Source organism: Arachis hypogaea, chromosome 14 (assembly GCF_003086295.3).
Source record: "Arachis hypogaea cultivar Tifrunner chromosome 14, arahy.Tifrunner.gnm2.J5K5, whole genome shotgun sequence".
Lineage (NCBI taxonomy): Eukaryota > Viridiplantae > Streptophyta > Magnoliopsida > Fabales > Fabaceae > Arachis > Arachis hypogaea.
The window spans coordinates 9,276,249-9,298,074 of NC_092049.1; the positions used below are offsets into that span (position 1 = coordinate 9,276,249).

Genomic DNA, 21,826 nt, shown 5'->3' on the forward strand with positions numbered 1-21,826 from the left:
TATCCTTCTCCCTTTATATATTTCCCACCAAACCGAAACCTTACTTCGTATCTTGAAATACACAACACCAGCGTCCAACCTTTTTTTTTTTACTCTCTTCCACTGAATCTTCTAACTCTAATCAATTAATAATAGTTCTTTTCTATCATCTTCTACAAACTTTTTTTTTTCTATTCAAAAATAAAAGATCTCTCTTAAAATTTTTTTTGTTAATTTGGTTAAAAATTTTTGGTATAGTTATTTTAAATTATATTTTGATATGGTACCACCGCTTCCAATCCTTCAGTCTCTGATAAAGTTATCAATTCGTTCTCTATTAATTGTGCATTCGCGGTTAGCTTTCTTCAGCTCAAATAAATTTAAAGTTCTTTTACATTCTCTGGTTCATGTGTTTTATTTTTGTTGTGTTCTGAGATTTTGTACTAATGTATCTTTTAATTTGATGGAAATATAATAATTTTTTTGTTACTATGTTTTTTTATATTAGGGCATTTTTTTTCTTTGATTTTAAGTTCTTATACATGATCACAGAAAAGATTTCTAATTTTTTTGTTATATTCATATTTTTTTAAATTTAAAGTTTCTTTGTGTTTTCTATGTCTTTAATGTGTTTTAATTTTTTTATATTTTTCTCAGATTTTTGTATGGGTATATTTTTTAATTTGATGGAAATAACATAATTTTTTAACTAGTATATTTTATATGTTTGTTTATTTTTTAGTGTTTTCTTTTTTTTATTCAAACTTTTTACAAATTATAAAAAGAAAAAAGTATTAAAAATAGAGTGAATTCGACCATAATTAAAAATAAATTATCTTCTTACACATCAATTACCTTTTTTATAAAAATTATTTTTACAAACCAATTAATTATATTTTAAATTTTCTTTTGTTGACTCTCTTGTAGAAATAGAAAAGAGGAGAAAGTGAAAGTAGACTAAAGTTAATTCTCTTCTTTCATCAGGTAAGCGGATCTTTGTTTTATTGTTTGTTTTATTTCTATTTGAAGTATTGTTTGTTGTATGACATACTTTTGATTATCATATAAATTCTTTTACTTTAACCATTCATAAAAATTAAGTTAAAAAATATATGTAGTTAAATTATTATCTTAAAATTTTAAAAAAATTATAAAAATTAAACTCATGTATTTGATTTAAATTGCCTCTACAATTTTAGTCAAATTATAGACTTGACTTTTCTATTCTTGAATAGATTACTTATTATCCCTATAATGATATTCGTTTATTTTGAGATTTTTTTTAATAAATAAAAAAAATATTATTTTTAAAAACAAATTATTTTAATTTTAATTTTTAGAATGCATTTTTTTTTCACCTAAATTCTAAATTATAAGAACGAAATTTAAATTTTTAAACTATTATTGTTGTTTCCAAAGATACATAAGAGTATACAAAAATACACAGACAACTAGTATGACTTTTTTTTAATATCACTGCCGGAACGGTAATCATTATTATCGTCTCCAGAAATACACATGTACACAGGAATAATCCATATTTAACAAGAATTTTTTCTATTATAAATTTAAAAAATTCATTATTTCCTAAAAAAATATAATTTATTACTGTGTATTCCTATGTACTCTGGAGATGATGATAATAGTTGTTATTATCCTGAAATTATTTACGAGAATTCGAAGTGAATATAAAGTTTGTTGGGAATGACTTGCCTAAAATTAAAAAAAAAAAACCGTATTCTATTATTTAAGGTTAAAATATTTTTTTAAAAATTTAGTCAAACCACTGAAATCATCTAACAGCTTTCAGGTATTAACTTCACGTAAAGTCGACTGTACCTGAATTTTCACCTTATTTTATAAATAGGTGGTGTTTTTTTCAAATTAAAAAAAAAAACCCATAAAAGCACTAAAATGTTTGATAGATGCGTGTGCGTGCACACACAGAGAGAAAAAGAATGTATGAGATTTTTTTTTCTAAAACACCAATTTATTATATATATCTATGAAAAATTATTATTTTTAATATTTAAATTTGAGATCTTTTAATTAAACTATACAATATTTATTATCTTAACTAATTCTATATTAATAAATAAAAGAGTTAAATAATAACTACATCATAACTTATACAGAAAATTAAAATTGTAATATTGTTTTATACGATGCAATAATAATTGGTGGTAAAGTAATTAAACAGAATTGGAGTCGAAAGATTTCGACTTAATACTTAATTTAGTCCTAAATTACAGGTAAATTTTACTTTAATATCTAAAATTTTAATTATTTTTATTTAATTTAAAAATTATATAAATTTGACTCACATTTATTCTTAAAATAATTTCTGACACACAAATATTAATAAAATATTGATATAGATAATCAAATATTATGTTGAATTTGTAAAATAATATTTTTTTAGTTTTATCATTAAAATAGTCTAAATATATCGTCATATCACTTATTTTAAGAGAAAATTTTTTTAGAAACACCACTTATGATATTTTTTTATTATTTGAGTGTCAAAACCAAAATGACATAATTTATAAAGTCCAACATAGAATTCGGATGTGTATATCAACATTCTGTTGATTTCTATGTATGAATGTATCAAAAATTATCTCAAAAACTAACATGAGTTATATTCGAAAAATTTGGAGACTAAATAAAGTCAATTGAAACTTCAAAAATTAAATTAAAGTTTACGTGCAAGTTTAATGACCAAATTAAATATTATCTCAATAATTTCTCTAAATTTCAAGACAAATCATTCTTTTAAACTGGTGTAGTAATATTAACTTTAAAATAAAAAAATATATAAATAAATATCTAGCAATTTATTACAAAGAAAATTAAATCTCTTGTAAATTTTAAATAAGTCATTAGTATTTGTAATTAGATCCCACTTAAGTTCTTCTAACAATAATTTGAATTTGGTATAAATGAACCTATATGTCTTCGTCTACAAAGATCATTGACTTATTTATAATAAATTTATTAAAATATTTTATTATCTTCACAATAAAAAATCAAGAACATATTGATATGTATTTCAGATATTCATTATATAAAAAGTTTAAAAATTATTTAGTGTGTATTTAGATTAGCATTTATCAAATTAAAATTTAAATAAAAATGATTTTATAAAATAAATTTTGGGTAGAAATTTGTATCAACATAATTTATGTTTGACAATTCTATACTAAAATTAATTTTAATAAAATAAATATTATTTAGATAATATTAGTTAAAATTATTTTTAGATAAATAATAATTATTAAAAAAATGATATTAAATTATAATATTATTTTTTAACCATGTTTAATTTTTTTTTATACTTTTTCTGGTATATTTTTTATATATTTTTTCTAGTACTTTTTGTATTTGTTTTAATACGCTATAATATTTTGTTATTTTTATTATTTATGATTAATATTTTTGTTTAATTTACTTTATCTAATGGATCAATAAATTATATATAAAAAGATAATAATAATATAATACACAAGAATCATAATTATAAAAGTGTACAATGTCAAACCAAATAAAAATAATAAATAATAAAAAAAGAACTCATATAAAAAGAAATAATAAAAATTTTATAAATAAAACAATAATATATATCAAGGGTAGAATTGATAGAAAGGAATTAAAAGTTTAGCGTTAATGGTTGAACACTTCTTAGTTCTTAGTGAATGCAAAAGTTAAGAATTTTTACTTCTTATAAATGTGGGTTTGAGGACAAAATTCTATATGCGTTCACAAGAAAAAAAAATATCCAAATAAAAAATTGAAGCGAACTTAAATGCGCTTTTAATCTCCCAAACCAAAAATTGAAGCGGTCAAGGAACTTGAATGCGTTTTTTATCTCCCAAACAACAAAATGAACATACTCTTAATATTTATTAGTTTATATTTTTAAGTATTAGAACATTCAATTTAATTTCATATATTTTGTTTTTATTTATTTAGTTATTAGATTGAACTTTAGGTGAGTAAGTTTAAATTTTTTTTTATTTTAACATAATAAGAATTATAAATATCTCCTAAATTATTGTAGCCATCATAGAAAGATTAAAAAAATGTCAAAGTACTTTTTGATTTTTTGATAAAACTATAGTGTGAACAAATGAAATTGAGAGAATCACTTTTTTGTTATATCAAACAATCGAATAGAAGATTGAGTGGCTTCCTTCTATTCAATTTTCAAACCATGGTGTAGATAAGTTAGATTGAGATAATCACTTTTTTGTTATATCCAAAAATTAAATAAAAAATAAATTTTTTTTCTATATTTAATTTAATTTATCTTTTTGTTTTATTTTCCAATTTCAATTCTTATATTTTTCATTCAATTACAATTCTTATCTTTTTATTTATTCTTTATTTCATATCACATATTTGTTATTCTTTTGAAATAAAGTATACCGTACACTTTGATAGAGTAAAAGATATTATTTTATACCATCATTTAATAAATTATTTACAATCTTAAAATTTTATTTATGATAATAGATAGTCAAGCCAAATATTTTTATTGATATAAAAATATTTTATTAATGTTAAAGGTGTGTTTAGTTTGTATTTTTATTTTTTTATTATTATTTTATTTTTTTTATTTTATGAAAAATAAAAAATAAAAATAAAAATAAAAATACAAAATACAAAATACAAATCAAATTTATCCTAAATTTTCTTATTTTTGCAATCCGTCAACACAAATTCACTCCTAGAAACAGAATAATTCAGTCAAACTAAAGTTATAAGCAAATACCAACGGAAAAGTTGACCACCTGAATTCATTCTTGTTGACACTGTCCAAAAGAATAGAAGTGAATTCAGCTTTCTATCATTAATTCATATAGATGACCAGATTTGGTGCCATATGTGGGATTATTTAACAATTGTTTTATTTTTTATATAGACCAAATAAATTTTTTTATAATCAACTTTAGTTGATCGAGTGATCGATTTATTCGTACGTTTAAACAAGTGTCGAATCACGAAAAATTAAATATAACTTTTTCCTTCTTAATGATGTTAAAATTTTGCAAATAAATATATAAAATATTTGCAATAATATTTTATTATAATGTGGGGTTAGAGAAAATTAAATATTAAACACATTTCAATAATTAATTACGTGAAAATTAATTATATTTGGATAGATTTTTTAAAAAATACTTTATATGACAGTTTATTTTTATTTTTCTTCAATAACTATTACATAATAATTTAAACATTTCTAGTATAACTTTAATACATTGCTGGTATTAAAAGCGATATGTTACTCTATAACAATTTATATACAATTTTGGATACAATTATTAATACTAATAATGTATTAAAGCTGTATTAGAAAAGTTTAAATTGTTATACAATAGTTATTGAAAAGAGATAAAAATAAAAAGTATTTTTTTAAAGACCTATCAAAATATAATTGATTCTCATGTAATTAATTATTGAAATGTGTTTAATATTTAATTTTTTCTAACCGCACAATATAATAAAATATTATTATAATAATTAATGAATATTAAATAAAACAAGTTTTGACTATTTTTTATCTTTTTAATATTATCGTTCTTAAAATTATCTTTAATATTTAAATTATCTTATTTAACTCTCTAACGTTTTAAAATTGTTTTAATATTGTCCTGTTATTAGTAATCTGTTAACAGAACTAATAGTAAAATAATATAACTTTTTTCTTCTTAATGATGTTAAAATTTTGCAAATAAATAAATAAAATATTTGCAATAATATTTTATTATAATGTGGGGTTAGAGAAAATAAAATATTAAACACATTTTAAGAATTAATTATGTGAGAATTAATTATATTTGGATAAGTCTTTGAAAAAACACTTTATATGACACTTTATTTTTATCTCTCTTTAATAACTATTACATAATAATTTAAACTTTTTTAATACATTACTGGTATTAAAAGCGATACTTTACTCTATAATAATTTATATATAATCTTGGATACAATTTTTAATACTAGTAATGTATTAAAACTGTATTAAAAAGTTTAAATTGTTATGCAATAGTTCTTAAAGAGAGAAAAAAATAAACTGTCTGTAAAGTGTTTCTTCAAAGATCTATCCAAAATATAATTGATTCTCACGAAATTAATTATTAAAATATGTTTAATATTTAATTTTCTTTAATTCCACATTATAATAAAATATTATTGTAATAATTAATAAATATTAAATACAATAAGTTTTGACTGTTTTTTTGTCTTTCTAACATTATTATTCTTAAAATTATCTTTAATATTTTAATAATTTTATTTAAATCTCTAACCTTTTAAAATTATTTTGATATTGTCCTACTATTAGTAATCTATTAACAGAGCTAATAGTAGAATAATATAAATTTTGCCTTCTTAATAATGTTAAAATTTTTCAAATAAATAAATAAAATATTTGCAATAATATTTTATTATAATGTGGGGTTAGAGAAAATTAAATATTAAACACATTTCAATAATTAATTATATGGATAGGTCTTTGAAAAAATATTTTATATGACAGTTTATTTTTATCTCTCTTCAATAATTATTACATAATAATTTAAATTTTTCTAATACAGCTTTAATATATTACTAGTATTAAAATCGATACTTTACTCTATTACAATTTATATACAATCTTGGATACAATTTTTAATACTAGTAATTTATTAAAGTTGTATTAGAAAAATTTAAATTATTATGTAATAGTTATTGAAGAGAGATAAAAATAAACTGTCATGTAAAATATTTTTTCAAAGACTTATCCAAATATAATTGATTCTCACGTAATTAATTATTGAAATATGTTTAATATTTAATTTTTTCTAATTCCACATTATAATAAAATATCACTGAAATAATTAATGAATATTAAATAAAATAAGTTTTGACTATTTTTTTTTGTTTTTTTAACATTATTTTTCTTAAAATTATCTTTAATATTTAAATTATATTATTTAAGTCTCCAACGTTTTAAAATTGTTTCAATATTGTCGTGCTATTAGTAATCTATTAACATAGCTAATAGTAGAATAATATAACTTTTTCCTTCTTCATGATGTTAAAATTTTGCAAATAAATAAATAAAATATTTAATGTGGGGTTAGAGAAAATTAAATGTTAAACATATTTCAATAATTAATTACGTGAGAATTAATTATATTTTGATAGGTCTTTGAAAAAATACTTTACATGATAGTTTATTTTTATCTCTCTTTAACAATTATTAGATAACAATTTAAACTTTTCTAATACAACTTTAATATATTACTCGTATTAAAAGCGATACTTTACTCAATAACAATTTATATACAATCTTGGATACAATTTTTAATACTAGTAATGTATTAAAACTATATTAGAAAAGTTTAAATTGTTATGTAATAGTTATTGAAGAGAGATAAAAATAAACTGTCATGTAAAGTATTTTTTCAAAGACCTATTCAAATATAAATAATTCTCACGTAATTAATTATTGAAATGTGTTTAATATTTAATTTTCTCTAACCGCACAATATAATAAAATATTATTGTAATAATTAATAAATATTAAATAAAATAAATTTTGACTATTTTTTTTCCTTCCTAACATTATCGTTTTTAAAATTATCTTTAATATTTAAATTATCTTATTTAAGTCTCTAACGTTTTAAATTGTTTTAATATTGTCGTGTTATTAATAATCTGTTAACAGAGCTAATAGTAGAATAATATAACTTTTTTCTTCTTAATGATGTTAAAATCTGCAAATAAATAAATAGAATATTTAATGTGGGGTTAGAAAATATTAAATATTAAACACATTTCAATAATTAATTACGTGAGAATTAATTATATTTGGATAGATCTTTGAAAAAAAAGCTTTACATAACAATTTATTTTTATTTCTCTTTAATAATTATTACATACAATTTAAACTTTTCTAATACAACTTTAATACATTATTGGTCTTAAAAGCCATACTTTACTCCATAACAATTTATATACAATCTTGGATACAATTTTTAATACTAATAATATATTAAAGTTGTATTAAAAAAGTTTAAATTGTTATGTAATAATTATTGAAGAGAGATAAAAATAAATTGTTATGTAAAGTATTTTTTTAAAGACCTATCCAAATATAATTGATTCTCATGTAATTATTTATTGAAATGTGTTTAATATTTAATTTTCTCTAATCTCACAAAATAATAAAATATTATTGTAATAATTAATGAATATTAAATAAAATAAGTTTGACTGTTTTTTTGTCTTACTAATATTATTGTTCTTAAAATTATCTTTAATATTTAAATTATCTTATTTAATTCTCTAATATTTTAAAATTATTTCAATATTATCCTTCTATTAGTAATCTCTTAACAGTGCTAATAGTAGAATAATATAACTTTTTTCTTCTTAATGATGTTAAAATTTTGCAAATAAATAAATAAAATATTTGCAATAATATTTTATTATAACGTGGAGTTAGAGAAAATAAAATATTAAACACATTTTAATAATTAGTTATGTGAGAATTAATTATATTTCAATAGGTCCTTGAAAAAACACTTTACATGACAGTTTATTTTTATTTTTCTTCAATAATTATTATATAATAATTTAAACTTTTCTAATACAGCGTTAATACATTACTGGTATTAAAAGCGATACTTTACTCTATAACAATTTATATACAATCTCGGATACAATTTTTAATACTAATAATGTATTAAAACTGTATTAGAAAAGTTTAAATTGTTATGTAATAGTTATTGAAGAGAGATAAAAATAAACTGTCATGTAAAGTATTTTTTTAAAGACCTATCCAAAATATAATTGATTCTCACGTAATTAATTATTAAAATGTGTTTAATATTTAATTTTCTCTAATCCCACATTATAATAAAATATTATTGTAATAATTAATGAATATTAAATAAAATAAATTTTGACTATGTTTTTTGTCTTCCTAACATTATTATTCTTAAAATTAGCTTTAATATTTAAATTATCTTATTTAAGTCTCTAACGTTTTAAAATTATTTCGTTATTGTCTAACTATTCGTAATCTATTAACAGAGCTAATAGTAGAATAATATAACTTTTTTCTTCTAAATGATGTTAAAATTTTGCAAATAAATAAATAAAATATTTGCAATAATATTTTATTATAATGTGGGGTTAGAGAAAATTAAATATTAAGCACAATTCAATAATTAATTATGTAAGAATTAATTATATTTGGATAGATCTTTGAAAAAATACTTTACATGATAGTTTATTTTTATCTCTCTTCAATAACTATTACATAATACTGTAAACTTTTCTAATACAACATCTTTAATACATTATTAGTATTAAAAGCGATACTTTACTCTATTACAATTTATATACAATGTTGGATACAATTTTTAATACTAGTTATGTATTAAAGTTGTATTAGAAAATTTTAAATTATTATGTAATAGTTATTGAAGAGAGATAAAAATAAACTGTCATGTAAAGTATTTCTCCAAAAATCTATCTAAATATAATTGATTCTCACGTAATTAATTATTAAAATCTGTTTAATATTTAATTTTCTCTAATTCCATTTTATAATAAAATATTATTGTAATTATTAATGAATATTAAATAAAACAAATTTTGACTGTTTTTTTTGTCTTTCTAACATTATCGTTCTTAAAATTATCTTTAATATTTAAATTATCTTATTTAAGTCTCTAACGTTTTAAAATTGTTTTAATATTATCCTGCAATTAGTAATCTGTTAACAGAGCTAATGGTAGAATAATATAATTTTTTCCTTCTTAATGATGTTAAAATTTTGCAAATAAATAAATAAAATATTTAATGTGGGGTTAGAGAAAATTAAATATTAAACACATTTAAATAATTAATTACGTGAGAATTAATTATATTTGGATAGGATTTTGAAAAACACTATACATGACAGTTTATTTTAGATTTTAATATTTCTTCAATAACTATTACATAATAGTTTAAACTTTTCTAATACAGTTTTAATACATTACTTGTATTAAAAGCGATACTTTACTCTATAACAATTTATATACAATTTTTAATACAACTTTTAATACTAGTAATGTATTAAAGCTGTATTAGAAAAGTTTAAATTGTTATGTAATGGATATTAAAGAGAGATAAAAATAAACTGTCATGTAAAGTATTTTTTCAAAGACCTGTCCAAATATAATTGATTCTCACGTAATTAATTATTGAAATATGTTTAATATTTAATTTTCTCTAACCCCACATTATAATAAAATATTATTGTAATAATTAATAAATATTAAATAAATCAAGTTTTGATTGTTTTTTTTATCGTTCTATCATTATCTTTCTTAAAATTATCTTTAATATTTAAATTATCTTATTTAAGTCTCTAACGTTTTAAAATTATTTCAATATTGTCCTGCTATTAGTAATCTGTTAACAAAGCTAATATTAGAATAATATTGGGATTATTTTAAAATGTTAAAGACTTAAATATGATAAAAATATTGGGACAAAAATGATACATTGCTTTAAAAGAATTACCGAATTAAGTAAAATAAAAGTGAATTTTAGCGGAATGATTTACATTAAGAATTTAAGATTTTTACTCATCCTGGAATGCTTGTAGAATAGTTAGTAAATAAATTTTCGTAAAAGAAAATGAAAGAATATGGTAATTCTTTAATGTTTACTTTGTTTCTAATATATCAAATTCTTTAATGTTTAATTAAATTTTATTTTTAATTTTGGAATAAATTTTAATTTTATCCTTCAATAATATCAGTATTTTTATGATAGATATTTATTTAATTTATTTTTTAAAATTTTATTCTTAATAAAAAATAAATTTACTAGGAATGAAAGTAATGTGATTAGGAATAAAATTAAAAAATTTATTTAGAATGAAAGTATTGTGATTAAAAATAATTTACTTAGATATGATTAAAAAATAATTGAATAATTATCTACCATAAAACATTAATATTATTGAATGATAAAATTAAAATTTATTTCAAAGTTAAAAATAAATTTTAATTAATTAAACATTAAAAAATTTCAATACATTAGAAACAAAAATAAATATAAATATGTACTATAATATGAGTAAAAATCTTTAAGGGTAAAATTAAAAAAAAAATACAAGTAACGTAATTAAGAATAACTTACTTATATGTGATTAAAAAATAATTGAATAATTTGTACTATAAAAAGTTAATATTATTGAAGGATAAGATTAAAATTTATTTCAAAGTTAAAATAACATTTATTTAAATGAAACATTAAAGAAGTTCGGTACATTAGCGACAAAAAAGTATAATTTATATTTTATTGCATATGTATCATGCTCTATTTTTTCTTTTCTGGAAGTTTATCTGCTAGTCATTCTATAAGTATTTCATGATGAGTAAAAATCTTGAATTTGCAATGCAATTTATTCTGTTAAAATTCACTCTTATTTTATTTGATTTGGTTTTGCTAATTCTTTTAAGAGTTATTGTTTATGTCCCTAATATTTTCGTCCTATTCAAGTCTCTAACGTTTTAAAATCGTCTCAATGTTGTCCTACTGTCAATTCTATTAACATATCATTAACAATAGGACAACATTGAGACGATTTTGAAACTTTAGGGACATAAATAGGACGATTTAATGTTAGGGACAACTTTAAAATTTATTCCAAAGTTGAGAACAAAAATGATACTTTACTCATTCTTCAATTTTGGTTAAACTCCAGTTGAACCTTTATACCTTTGAATATCTAGTTCCACCAGTTTGACAACCGATTTGGTTTTCAGAACCTTAAACTCTTCCACTGGTCAATAAATTGTTACATATATATTACAAGATTTAAACCTCCATTACTTAGTTTAGTGAACGAGTGAATTGACCAACGCATTTAATTAATTTTATGTACTGTCTCTTTGCTTAAATGAGTATCCAATTACAATCATGCACATAAACTAAAAAATAATTTTAGATAAATTAAAATAATTATATAAAATTACTTTTATAAACTCTTATTTTCTTAAATATTTACTTCCTTATATTTGTTTAGCATAGTAATTAATGAGAAAATTAATTAAGAGAAATACGACTATTAGAATGTATTGGTTTTTGTCATTAATTAGTTGTCAATGTTTAAAAATATAAGATAAAGTATGTTGTTAGATTATTAGACTAAAGAAACTAAACTAAAAAAAATTAAATTAATAACTAAGTGATGACCAAAAACAACAAATTTTGATGACCGTAGTATTTCTCATTAATTAATATTACTTAACTTTCTTAGAATAATGCTTAATTATGCCTATTTAAGGGCATGTGTTTGTGAACCAAATAACTCACATATCCACATACACCACTACTCAAAAATGTTACCTCTTACCACTGATGAGCTTCATCTGTTCCACAAAACTGATAGAGCTCTTTTTTGTAGATTGATGTTCAAGCAAAATTTAAGCATCACACAAGCTCTCCTAGTAATGGGAGTGTGGTTTTGGCTTGAATACACAAACTACCCTAACATCATTTCCACAATGATGCAGCTCTCTGACTCTTTGGTCAAGTCATTATCCAATGAAGCTCTCACTTGCTTGGATACATTGGCAGCCTTTGAAAATCCCCCTATCCCAAAAGATGGGGGTTTGCCCTTAACAAAGATCCTAGTTCAAAAGGATATATCCCTTAAGCTCTTCATTATGAAAAGATACACAGCAATAGCCGGAATTAAGAGTGTCCTCAACAACATTTGTGCTAGAGTTTTCAAGGATATATTGCAAAATATTCTCAGCACCACATATTATAATTATAATTATAATAATAATTATTATTATAAATATAATTATAATTACACCAATGTTGCTAGCACATCAAGGGCTAGAAGTAGTAATTCTAGGCCTTTTGTTGTGCCTGGTTTCCCACATTCATTATTTGGTGATTTCGTTGTGCCACATGGTGTAGAGGATCTTGATTTGCTTGATGCTAAGATTTGGAGTAATAAAGGACCTTGTGATGATGTTACTGAGGAAGATAAGACTATGTTCCTAACATTTTCTAGGGGCTTCCCTGTGTCTGAAGAGGAGGTGAGGGAATTATTCATAACGGACTATGGAAATGGTTCTGTGGTGGAAATAGTTATGGGAAATTATGAAGCAAATAACCAATCTATGTTTGCAACAATGGTTCTGAATGGTGTGGCCATGGTTGATGAAATTCTGCAAGGATTACGTCTTGCCAAGTTGCGTGCAAATGGAAAGGATATCTGGGTTCGTAAGTATGATCGCCGTAATTAATAATTACTAATAATCAGTATGGAGTGATTTGAATGTTTTGTACGTTTTAAATTTACATTATTGTCCGTCACTATATAAAATAAAAAAACGTACTATGAATAAAAATAATAATAATAATAATAAAAGATATGTGTTTAATCATGAAATGAAAATCTTATTACAATAAGTTCATTTAAGTGTGGTTTGTTAAGTTATAGAAATTTAATTTGAAATAGCATAAAGTTCCAAAAAAAGCAGGCTTTTGTTAAACTCATCCAATATCTAATAGTAATCTATGAAAAATCACACATCTAAGAAGCAAAATGGGTAAGGTGTCATCACTATTGCAGAATGGGTGTTTAAAATCGAATCTGATCCATCTATTTCACAAATTTGATCCAGTTCCGATCCAAAATTTGTAGATCGTATTCAATTTGTTGGTCTATTGATAAGACCATCATATTCACACTTCATTAAGCAAATATAGGATTTAGAAGATCCTGCAGAGATGGTTGTGTGGAGGAAACAGTTATGGAAAATTTTGGTGCAAATAACCAACCTATGTTTGCAACAATAGTTGTGGATGGAGTGAATTTGGTTGATTGAATTCTGCCAGAAAATCATTTGACCAAGTTTCGTATTAATGGAAAGATATCTAGGCTAATAAGTACGAGTGCAGTAATTAATATTTAATAATATTTAACAATGAGGGGTTTGAATATTTTGTACATCTCAAATTCACATTATTGTCAGTCAACATATAAAAGTAAAAAAAAAACATATTATAATGAGTTTATTTTCACACTACAAAAAAATGTTGAATACCGTCGAATTTATCAGCAGAATAACGAACATAATCTGCCAGTAAATTGCGTCGGATAAAATCCGATGGTATAAACCTCATCAGTAATTAATTACTGGCAAATTTATTTTTCTGACGGTAATTTGCGGCGGAATTACTGCCGAATTCTGATATTAAGGGTTACAAGAAATCTGATGTTAGTTACCGTTGAAAATTATCTGACGGTAAATTTTGCACCACACGCTGTTATTTTGCCTCATGTTACCGTTAGAAAAAATCCCACGGTAATACTTTTTTATTTTTTTTATTAAATTGGATGGTCGTTACTGTCGGCACTACAAGAAACGTCGTTAAAATCGACGGCTAAATCGACGGCTTAGCCGTCGATAATATTGAAATTCGACGGCAAAATAAACGGCGGAGTTAGTCGCTATAAAGCTTGTCGATTTTTTCAAAATGCTAATAAAATCGACGGCTTGCCTGGCCGTTGATAATAATTTAAAAAAATCGACAGCAAGACCGTCGATATTATGAGTTTGATAATTTTATATTCTTACTAAAATCGACAACAAGAGCGTCGATATTATTATATAAAATCGACGCCTCTACTATCGATATTTGATACAAATAAAATTGACAGCTTTCCTGTCGATATTTGATTCAATAAAATTGACACGATGGCCGTCGATTTAATTATTTAGATACAAATTTAAAAAGCGACAACACGGTCGTCGATTTTAATAGTCATATTTTTAATTATTTTTTTTATTTGAAACATAGTAAACAATTAATGCAAATAAACTTTTAAATATAGAAATAAAATTTATACAGAATATTAGATAACAAGACAAATAAACAAAAAATATAAAAATAAAATTTATACTAAATATTAGATAATGAGTTTATAAACATATCAAAATAATAAATAATCCTCTAACATAAAGACTCTAAGACAAGATAAATAACTAAACTTAGACTTATATTTATTTAAATTACAATCCACCAATAATACAAAATATTCAAATTAAAATTTAAAGGTAAACTTCAAAACAAATTTTACCCAGTTTATAAAATTTTTCTCATTTCCAAGTAGAAGTAAAATAAGTGGTTTTCCTTTATATATTAAAGCATGCACCTTCGAGATATGAACTCCAAGATTTCGATGCACTTCAGAGCATTCTATACAGAGTAATATGCCAAGGTTTAAAGATGCCCAGTCCGGATCAGCACCACTGCACTCAGCACATTTATCATTCCCAGGAATTCCCCTTAAAATCTTAGAGACACTATGGACTTCCTTTGGATATATGTCATCCATCAAATATTTGTCACCATCCTCTGATTGACTAGTTGATGAAGCACCAGTTGCTGAGTTTCTATTTTCTCTATCATAACGAGGCTGCAGAAATTACAATGGAATAGTGTAAAAATCTTATAAGGACATTACACATAGTGCTATGTTTCAAGACGTGCAAATACATAAGCTGTTGAAGAAAGTGAGAATTAAAAAGCGACGTGACAGCCCCAGTAATTTTGTTTACCTAGTTCATCCTATCAGCTTCATTTTCTGCCTGATAGAAACAATATGCAGAGTCAACTAACAAAAACCAATATGGAACTACAATAAACTAGCACACGGCCTCTGATGCAAGATATAGAGAAGAAACTAAACCTAAAACATTCAATGATACAACTTTAACAAACAGAATGTCCATAATCCCCACGTTAGGTTCTAAACAGAAAAAAATTTATCTCAGACAAATGAGAGGTAAGTGCAAGAGAAATTTATGTTTTGTTATCACCATGATAAGCTCACACATTATTATAGAGGAATATTTAATGATTTGTTACTTCAAATATAAGAAATAAGTCAATCAGTCACCTGTAGTGTATATGTTTTTGAGGAAGAAATTATACGGAAGCAAAGACGTAGATCTGTATCCTCTGCATCCATCTTTATAGAGGATGTGCACAGATCAATTGAACAACAACCCAAAGCATCCTCATTTTTGTGATGATGACCTGTTGTGCCTTGATCAAAATCTACCAAACATGCCATTATTTTGTTCAGGAGGACGACTATAATTATATGACTGAGCACCCTGGGGGACAGATTGGAAGAACAGAATTAACAGTTCATCAAGAGGTCAAAACAAAAATATGAAAGAAATATGTATTAGTACAAACAGTAATAGAAGTTAGTGAAGTTACTGATGATTTGATGGTAAGATGAAGTTGAGGTCAAAATTCAGCTGCATTGGGACTAGATATCATATTTTCTTTTAAGGCCAAACTGGTGTCAACTTCAAAATATTAGGATTATATATATTGCCTTATTAGCTCCAATGAGAACAAATTCAGTGTATCCTCTAATTCTTTATGGTACATTAGTGACTGGTTGATCAGTGTATCCGGTCCTGGCTCCAATGAGAACAAATTCAGAACTAGCTCATCCACTAAAGTGAACCGTAGTTGTGACTTTCACAAAAAAGAGAAAAGCACACTGAAATGAAGTGCAACCAAGCTGTGCCATTTGTGAATTGCTAAAAATCAATATACATGCCATTAAGCACACACAAAGACCTACTCACACAAGTTGATTATAACAGTCATGCATTTTGTTTTTATGTTTTTCTATTTCCAAGGATATATGCCATACATTATATGAATCATGAGAGAACTTTTCTTTTCTTTCTTTGCTTTGATTCCTACTTTAATTATTGAACCTTTCATTATTATTATTCCGCACAAATTAAGATTGTCTTTTTCCTTTTTTTTTTGTTTTTAGTTCATATGAAGCAATTGCAGAGAGCATGAGAAATTAAATTAAAGTGGTAAAGTAGTGTAAGATGAGAGCTAGAAGGGGTAATGCCTCAAATTGATTATCATGTTCCTCCACTCCTTTCTTAACAGGAAAACTGTCATGTAGAAACAGAAAACACAGTAAAAATAGAAGCAAGTTGTCATGTGTAAACATTTACAAGTATGTGAAGAACACCAATCCATGCAACAAACAATAGAAGCTAAAAATTGAAGCATATGAAACAGAAGGTATACCTCTTTGAACGCTTGTGACTTGAAGTGAATCTCAGTCTAAGAATTTTGTTTTCTCCACTTCTCTCAATCTCCATATCTAAAACTGAAAGCCACCCAAATCAAGAGTTATTCACATAAACAACAAAATCAACGGTGGATAAAAAAAAAGCAATAGAGAGTCACTGGAAACATCATACCAAGGAACTTAACAATCAAGAACTCTCAACAAATGGATTCTAAATCACTATATAGCATTCAAATAGAAATAGAAAGATTACAAAACCAGCTAGTTACAACACAATCAATACATCAATTTCAACCCCAACCAATCACAAAACTTTCCAGGTTTCTTCAATAAAGAGAAAATTATTTGATCTTGTCAATTAAAACTCCAAATGATTTACCTCTTACATCAGGTTTCTTCATTTATTCATTTTAAAATTATTTTTTCAGGTTTTTTTTTTTGTCTTTTTTGGATGTCACTTTATAAGGAGAAACCAGAAGACAAGAAAATACTAATGTCATTTTAGATTTTCCTATCACTAATTTGGCATTTTCAACATTATTCAAGTCAATGTGCTGAAATTCCTAAACTCAACAAACATAACATTTTTAATCCATAATCTTATCTATATCCAATGCTAAATGTTACAAACAACCAACAATAACATGAAAGCTGCTTTTCTGAAATGCATTTCTATAGATTTGGCACAGGTTGAAGGAGAACATCACTCCAGCAAGCTATGAATAGAACTCTAATTAAAAGATTTGGTTTAAATGAAACTAAAAAAACATCAAATAGCATGAACACCACCAAGATCAGCAACACTTCAACATAGAGTTCAAAGTTCGAAAAGCATTAGACAATTTAATCACCTGCAAGCATTAGACAGCAGTCCAAATAGGCATCAAGCTGGAGAATATTTAATTTGAAAAAAGTATAGTAATAGGGAAATAAATGCATAAATATATGCCAAATGTTTGGAAGAACAAATAATTACAAATTTTGGGGAATTTGGAATAGAAATAAGACAATGGAATTTGGAAGTTCAGTAACAATAACTGCAAAAGATATCTAATTTTTGTGAGCTCGATTGAGGGAGAGAAGACGCGTAAGAGAGAGTGGAGAAGGAGGAGCGACGGCGGCATCAGAGAGAAGGAATGAAGGCGGCGCCACAGCAGCGGAGCAATGGCGGCGTGAGCACAAGGAGCGACGATGGCGCGAATGTGAGGAGCGACGGTGGCGCGAATGTGAGGAGCGATAACAGCACGGCAGCAACAGAGCGCGACGGCGGCGTGAGCAGGAGGGGCGACGACAGCGCAACCGTGACAGAGCGACGACAGCAGCGAAGAATGGTGTGAATTTGGGGTTGAACGAGGGAATTTGGGAGAATTCCGTTTCTGCACTTTGGACGCGGGAGGGGGACGCGGGTATATGTGTTTATAGTTATAAAAATCGACGGCATATTTGTCGATTTTTATTTAAAAAAAAAAGCAACACCTATAGCGTCTATTTTATACATTAAATCTATACCATTTATTCTATTTTAGAAAGCGATCTAGACCATTTAATTTTATCGACGACAATTTTGTCGATATTTTAAATAACAAAATAGACACCTTGTACGTCGATTTTAAATTAAAAGTATTTTCAACCTCAAGTGCGTCGATAATATGACTATAATAGAAAAAAAATTAATGCTTTATAAAAATATCGACGACCTGACTATCGATTTTAATATTTTATTTTTAATTAGTTTCTTTTATTAATATCGACAGCAAGCCGTCGAAAATTATCGACGGCAGAAATAGCCGTCGATTTTTGCCGTCGATAAACACGCTTTTTCTTGTAGTGCGGATAATTTTGATGGTAAATCCGATGATAGTTTTAGTTCTTTTTATTTTAATGTTTTCTTAAACCTATAATAGACCCTGATATTTAATGATTAATAGTTAACTCCCAATTAGTAAAGAATAAATTAGTAACTTATCTGAAAACAATGATCCATATATAATGCAAAATATCAAATATACAAAATAAAAATACGAAGGAATAAAATGCTGCTAAACAAATCAAAACAAAGCCTTAATAATTACTATGGGTTCTAATAGTCATCATTGTCGTAATCAAAACAAGGCATGCTCGTGACACGTCAACTTGTTGTCATACCTACCCGAAACAATATAATTATATCATAATATAATCAAAATTTGATAAAGAAAAAAATACATAAGATAGAACTAATAAGGCTAGCGTGCATTGTAATTATATGATCTTTTTAAATAAAGTTTAAACATACAAGTTAGTTAAACTATATTTAGGTTAATCTTAATTAGATTAATCATTTTCTTCCTCTGGTTCATCCTCCTCTTTTGAGGTAATTTTCCTAATCATTGAATTCGTCTTCTTCGTCTCTATTGACCCTCTCTTCCTCTTGAATATCGCTGTCCTCTAATAGTAGTGTCTCGTCATCTACCCTAAGGTTAATGATGTCATCATCCATAATAGCCGACCTAAGGGTGATCGGATCACCAGTATCAACTACTATTTTCGAAGAAGTTGGATCATTAATTTGGTAAGGTTCCTGACCCTCTGTCCCATCAGATTTGATGCGACCTCTTGCTAATCTTAATCACAACCACCCAATTAGACTTGCATGACCCTGGATAAGGCAAATAATATACTTGTCGTGCATTTTGAGGTAGAATAAAATGATCGTAGTGCCTATATTTCCTGGTCACATTTACTTTAGTGATATTGTAGTCATTGTGCTTCGTGTACCTAGTCACTAATTTGGATCATACCATTCACATTTAAATACGCACACCTTGTATGTAGTGTGACAAAAATACTCTAATTGAATTATATTGTACAACAAACTATACCAATCAGAATCACTATCGTCTGCATCCCTACGAATCCAGATTCTGGTGTTATTTGTTTTCTTTTCCACCAGCTATTACAGTTAAGCAATACATGCGGGTATGCGGCTTCGATTTCCTTTTTCTCTAACTAATATTTAGTACCCGTGCCCATTGTAACTCCTTCTGGAACAAATATTAGACAGGTTAGTCCACTTGACGAGGATTATCCCGTCTCATCATTCCTTCCAACTCTTGTTCTCCGTAATTCAACATGAGGCTCAAAATAGAGGGAGTAAAATGTGGATGTTTCTTTAGTTAGGAATATTTGGCAGATGCTACCCTTGATTCAAGTTCTGTTCTTCACCGTATGCTTGAATGACCCAATTAACCTCTCAAAAAGGTACATCCACCTTAGTTCCATAACATCAAAAAATCTTAGAGGAAATTTCCTCTCTAGCTTACAATGTATGATGGGAATGTTCTTCTCTATAATTGTAAGATTATTAATGCTAAAGTTCATACCACATAACTCCCTAAAGAACTTACTTATTTCTGTGAGGGATTTCCAAATGTTGGTAGAAAGTTCTCTAAATATGACACAAAGCAATGACTTTATAAATACACGACAATCATGACTCTTCAACTCAGCAAGTTTAACCTGTGAGACGTTTGTACACCTACCGAAGTTAGAGGCGTAACCATAAAAAAACCTCAATCCCTAATCCACCTACAAATATTTTATCTTTGGTCATTCATTAGAATGAACACCGCCTTTGGTTTAGTCCACCGGCTAACTCTCTTTAAGTTCAGATCTGCCCGCCTGTAAATTTCCACCAAGTCTAACCTTACCTTATTGTTATCCTTGGTTTGGTCATTGTCCATTATCGTGTACATGATAATATCAAGCACATTTTTTTAAATATGCATCATGTCAAGACAATGATGAACTAAGTTGTCTTTCCAATAAGGCAAGTCTTAAAATATACTTTGTTTTGTCTATTATACTCCCTGTCATATTCCGGAGGTCTCAATCCTACCCTGTTATCGATGATCTTAAGATACTATTAACACGATACCAAACTTGTAAACCACTCAAACTCACGGGTGCCTCTTTTTGTTTAGTTTTATTCTTCGTAAACGAGTCATTGTTACGTCAACCAAAAAGGATATCAATATTCAGGAACCTTCTATGACAATTAAATCACGAATTCTTACCCTTATTCATCAACCAAAATGACTTTGTATCCTCCATACAAATAAGACACGATATTCTGCCCGAAGTTGACTAACCTGATAACATCTCGTATTCAGGAAAGTCGTTGATGGTCCACATCAATGCAACATGCATTTGGAAGTTTTTTTGGTTGGAATATCATACGTTTCTACACCATGTATCTACAACTCAATCAACTAATCCATCAAGAATTGCAAGAAGACATCTATTTTGGTCTTTGGGTTTTTTGGATTAGGTATAATACAAGTTAAGAACATGTATGGGTCCTTTATTCATATTTCAGAAAGTAGGTTAAAATGAGTCACCACAACAGACCAACAAGAGTACGTGTTTACCAATTTGTTCTCTCTCGACTTAATACCTCGGTTCATCACAAATTCTACAAGCAGTTAGGTCTACATTCCCCTTGTAATAACATACAACCATTTAAACAATAATTTATTTTCACCAAATTTAGACTAATTTCGAAACTTTTTTTTTGCCTTATAATGGCTCCAGAGGATGCCAGTAGTCCTGGCTAGTATTAATTTGTTGCAAAAGGTGACCCACTTATCAAAAAGACTCTTGGGTATAATTTGACTCAAGTTTATTACTCATCATTCAAAGACAGGT

The 21,826-nt window shown here is 25.6% G+C and overlaps 2 protein-coding genes across 15 annotated transcripts; one reads left to right on the forward strand and one right to left on the reverse strand.

Moving 5' to 3' along the window:
- Nucleotides 1–12,488: 12,488 nt before the first annotated feature.
- On the forward strand, nt 12,489–13,298 carry LOC112740253 (uncharacterized). The gene is made up of 2 exons (XM_072215549.1): nt 12,489–12,781; nt 12,872–13,298. Exons 1-2 carry the CDS (start codon nt 12,489–12,491, stop codon nt 13,296–13,298), a joined length of 720 nt encoding a protein of 239 aa, XP_072071650.1.
- Nucleotides 13,299–14,933: 1,635 nt separating this feature from the next.
- LOC112741413 (ADP-ribosylation factor GTPase-activating protein AGD2) lies at nt 14,934–18,599 on the reverse strand. 14 transcript variants are annotated; one of them, XM_072213740.1, is made up of 6 exons: nt 18,179–18,531; nt 17,137–17,218; nt 16,291–16,496; nt 15,962–16,181; nt 15,621–15,650; nt 14,934–15,478 (listed from the first exon to the last, which is right to left on the reverse strand). In XM_072213740.1, the coding sequence occupies exons 3-5, from the start codon at nt 16,335–16,337 to the stop codon at nt 15,621–15,623; spliced, it is 297 nt and encodes a 98-aa protein (XP_072069841.1). In that variant the 5' UTR covers nt 16,338–16,496; nt 17,137–17,218; nt 18,179–18,531; the 3' UTR covers nt 14,934–15,478. The 14 variants fall into 14 exon arrangements, 8 of the variants coding, with proteins under 8 accessions (XP_072069841.1, XP_072069839.1, XP_072069840.1 ...); XM_072213738.1 differs by having other exon boundaries at nt 16,291–16,997; XM_072213739.1 differs by having other exon boundaries at nt 17,992–18,531.
- Nucleotides 18,600–21,826: the final 3,227 nt, after the last annotated feature.

Bases quoted from the DNA above. Each gene is read 5' to 3' on its own strand.
- LOC112741413 (XM_025790394.3), bottom strand. From the start codon at position 18,079: ATGCATTTATTTCCCTATTACTATACTTTTTTCAAATTAAATATTCTC. The intron at 17,219-17,991 runs GTGATTAAATTG...GGTGGCTTTCAG, and splicing joins CTGCTGTCTAATGCTTGCAG to TTTTAGATATGGAGATTGAG. The intron at 15,479-15,961 runs GTGACTGATTGA...TAATTTCTGCAG, and splicing joins CAAAAACATATACACTACAG to CCTCGTTATGATAGAGAAAA.
- LOC112740253 (XM_072215549.1), top strand. From the start codon at position 12,489: ATGGGAGTGTGGTTTTGGCTTGAATACACAAACTACCCTAACATCATT. The intron at 12,782-12,871 runs GCAAAATATTCT...CAATGTTGCTAG, and splicing joins AGAGTTTTCAAGGATATATT to CACATCAAGGGCTAGAAGTA.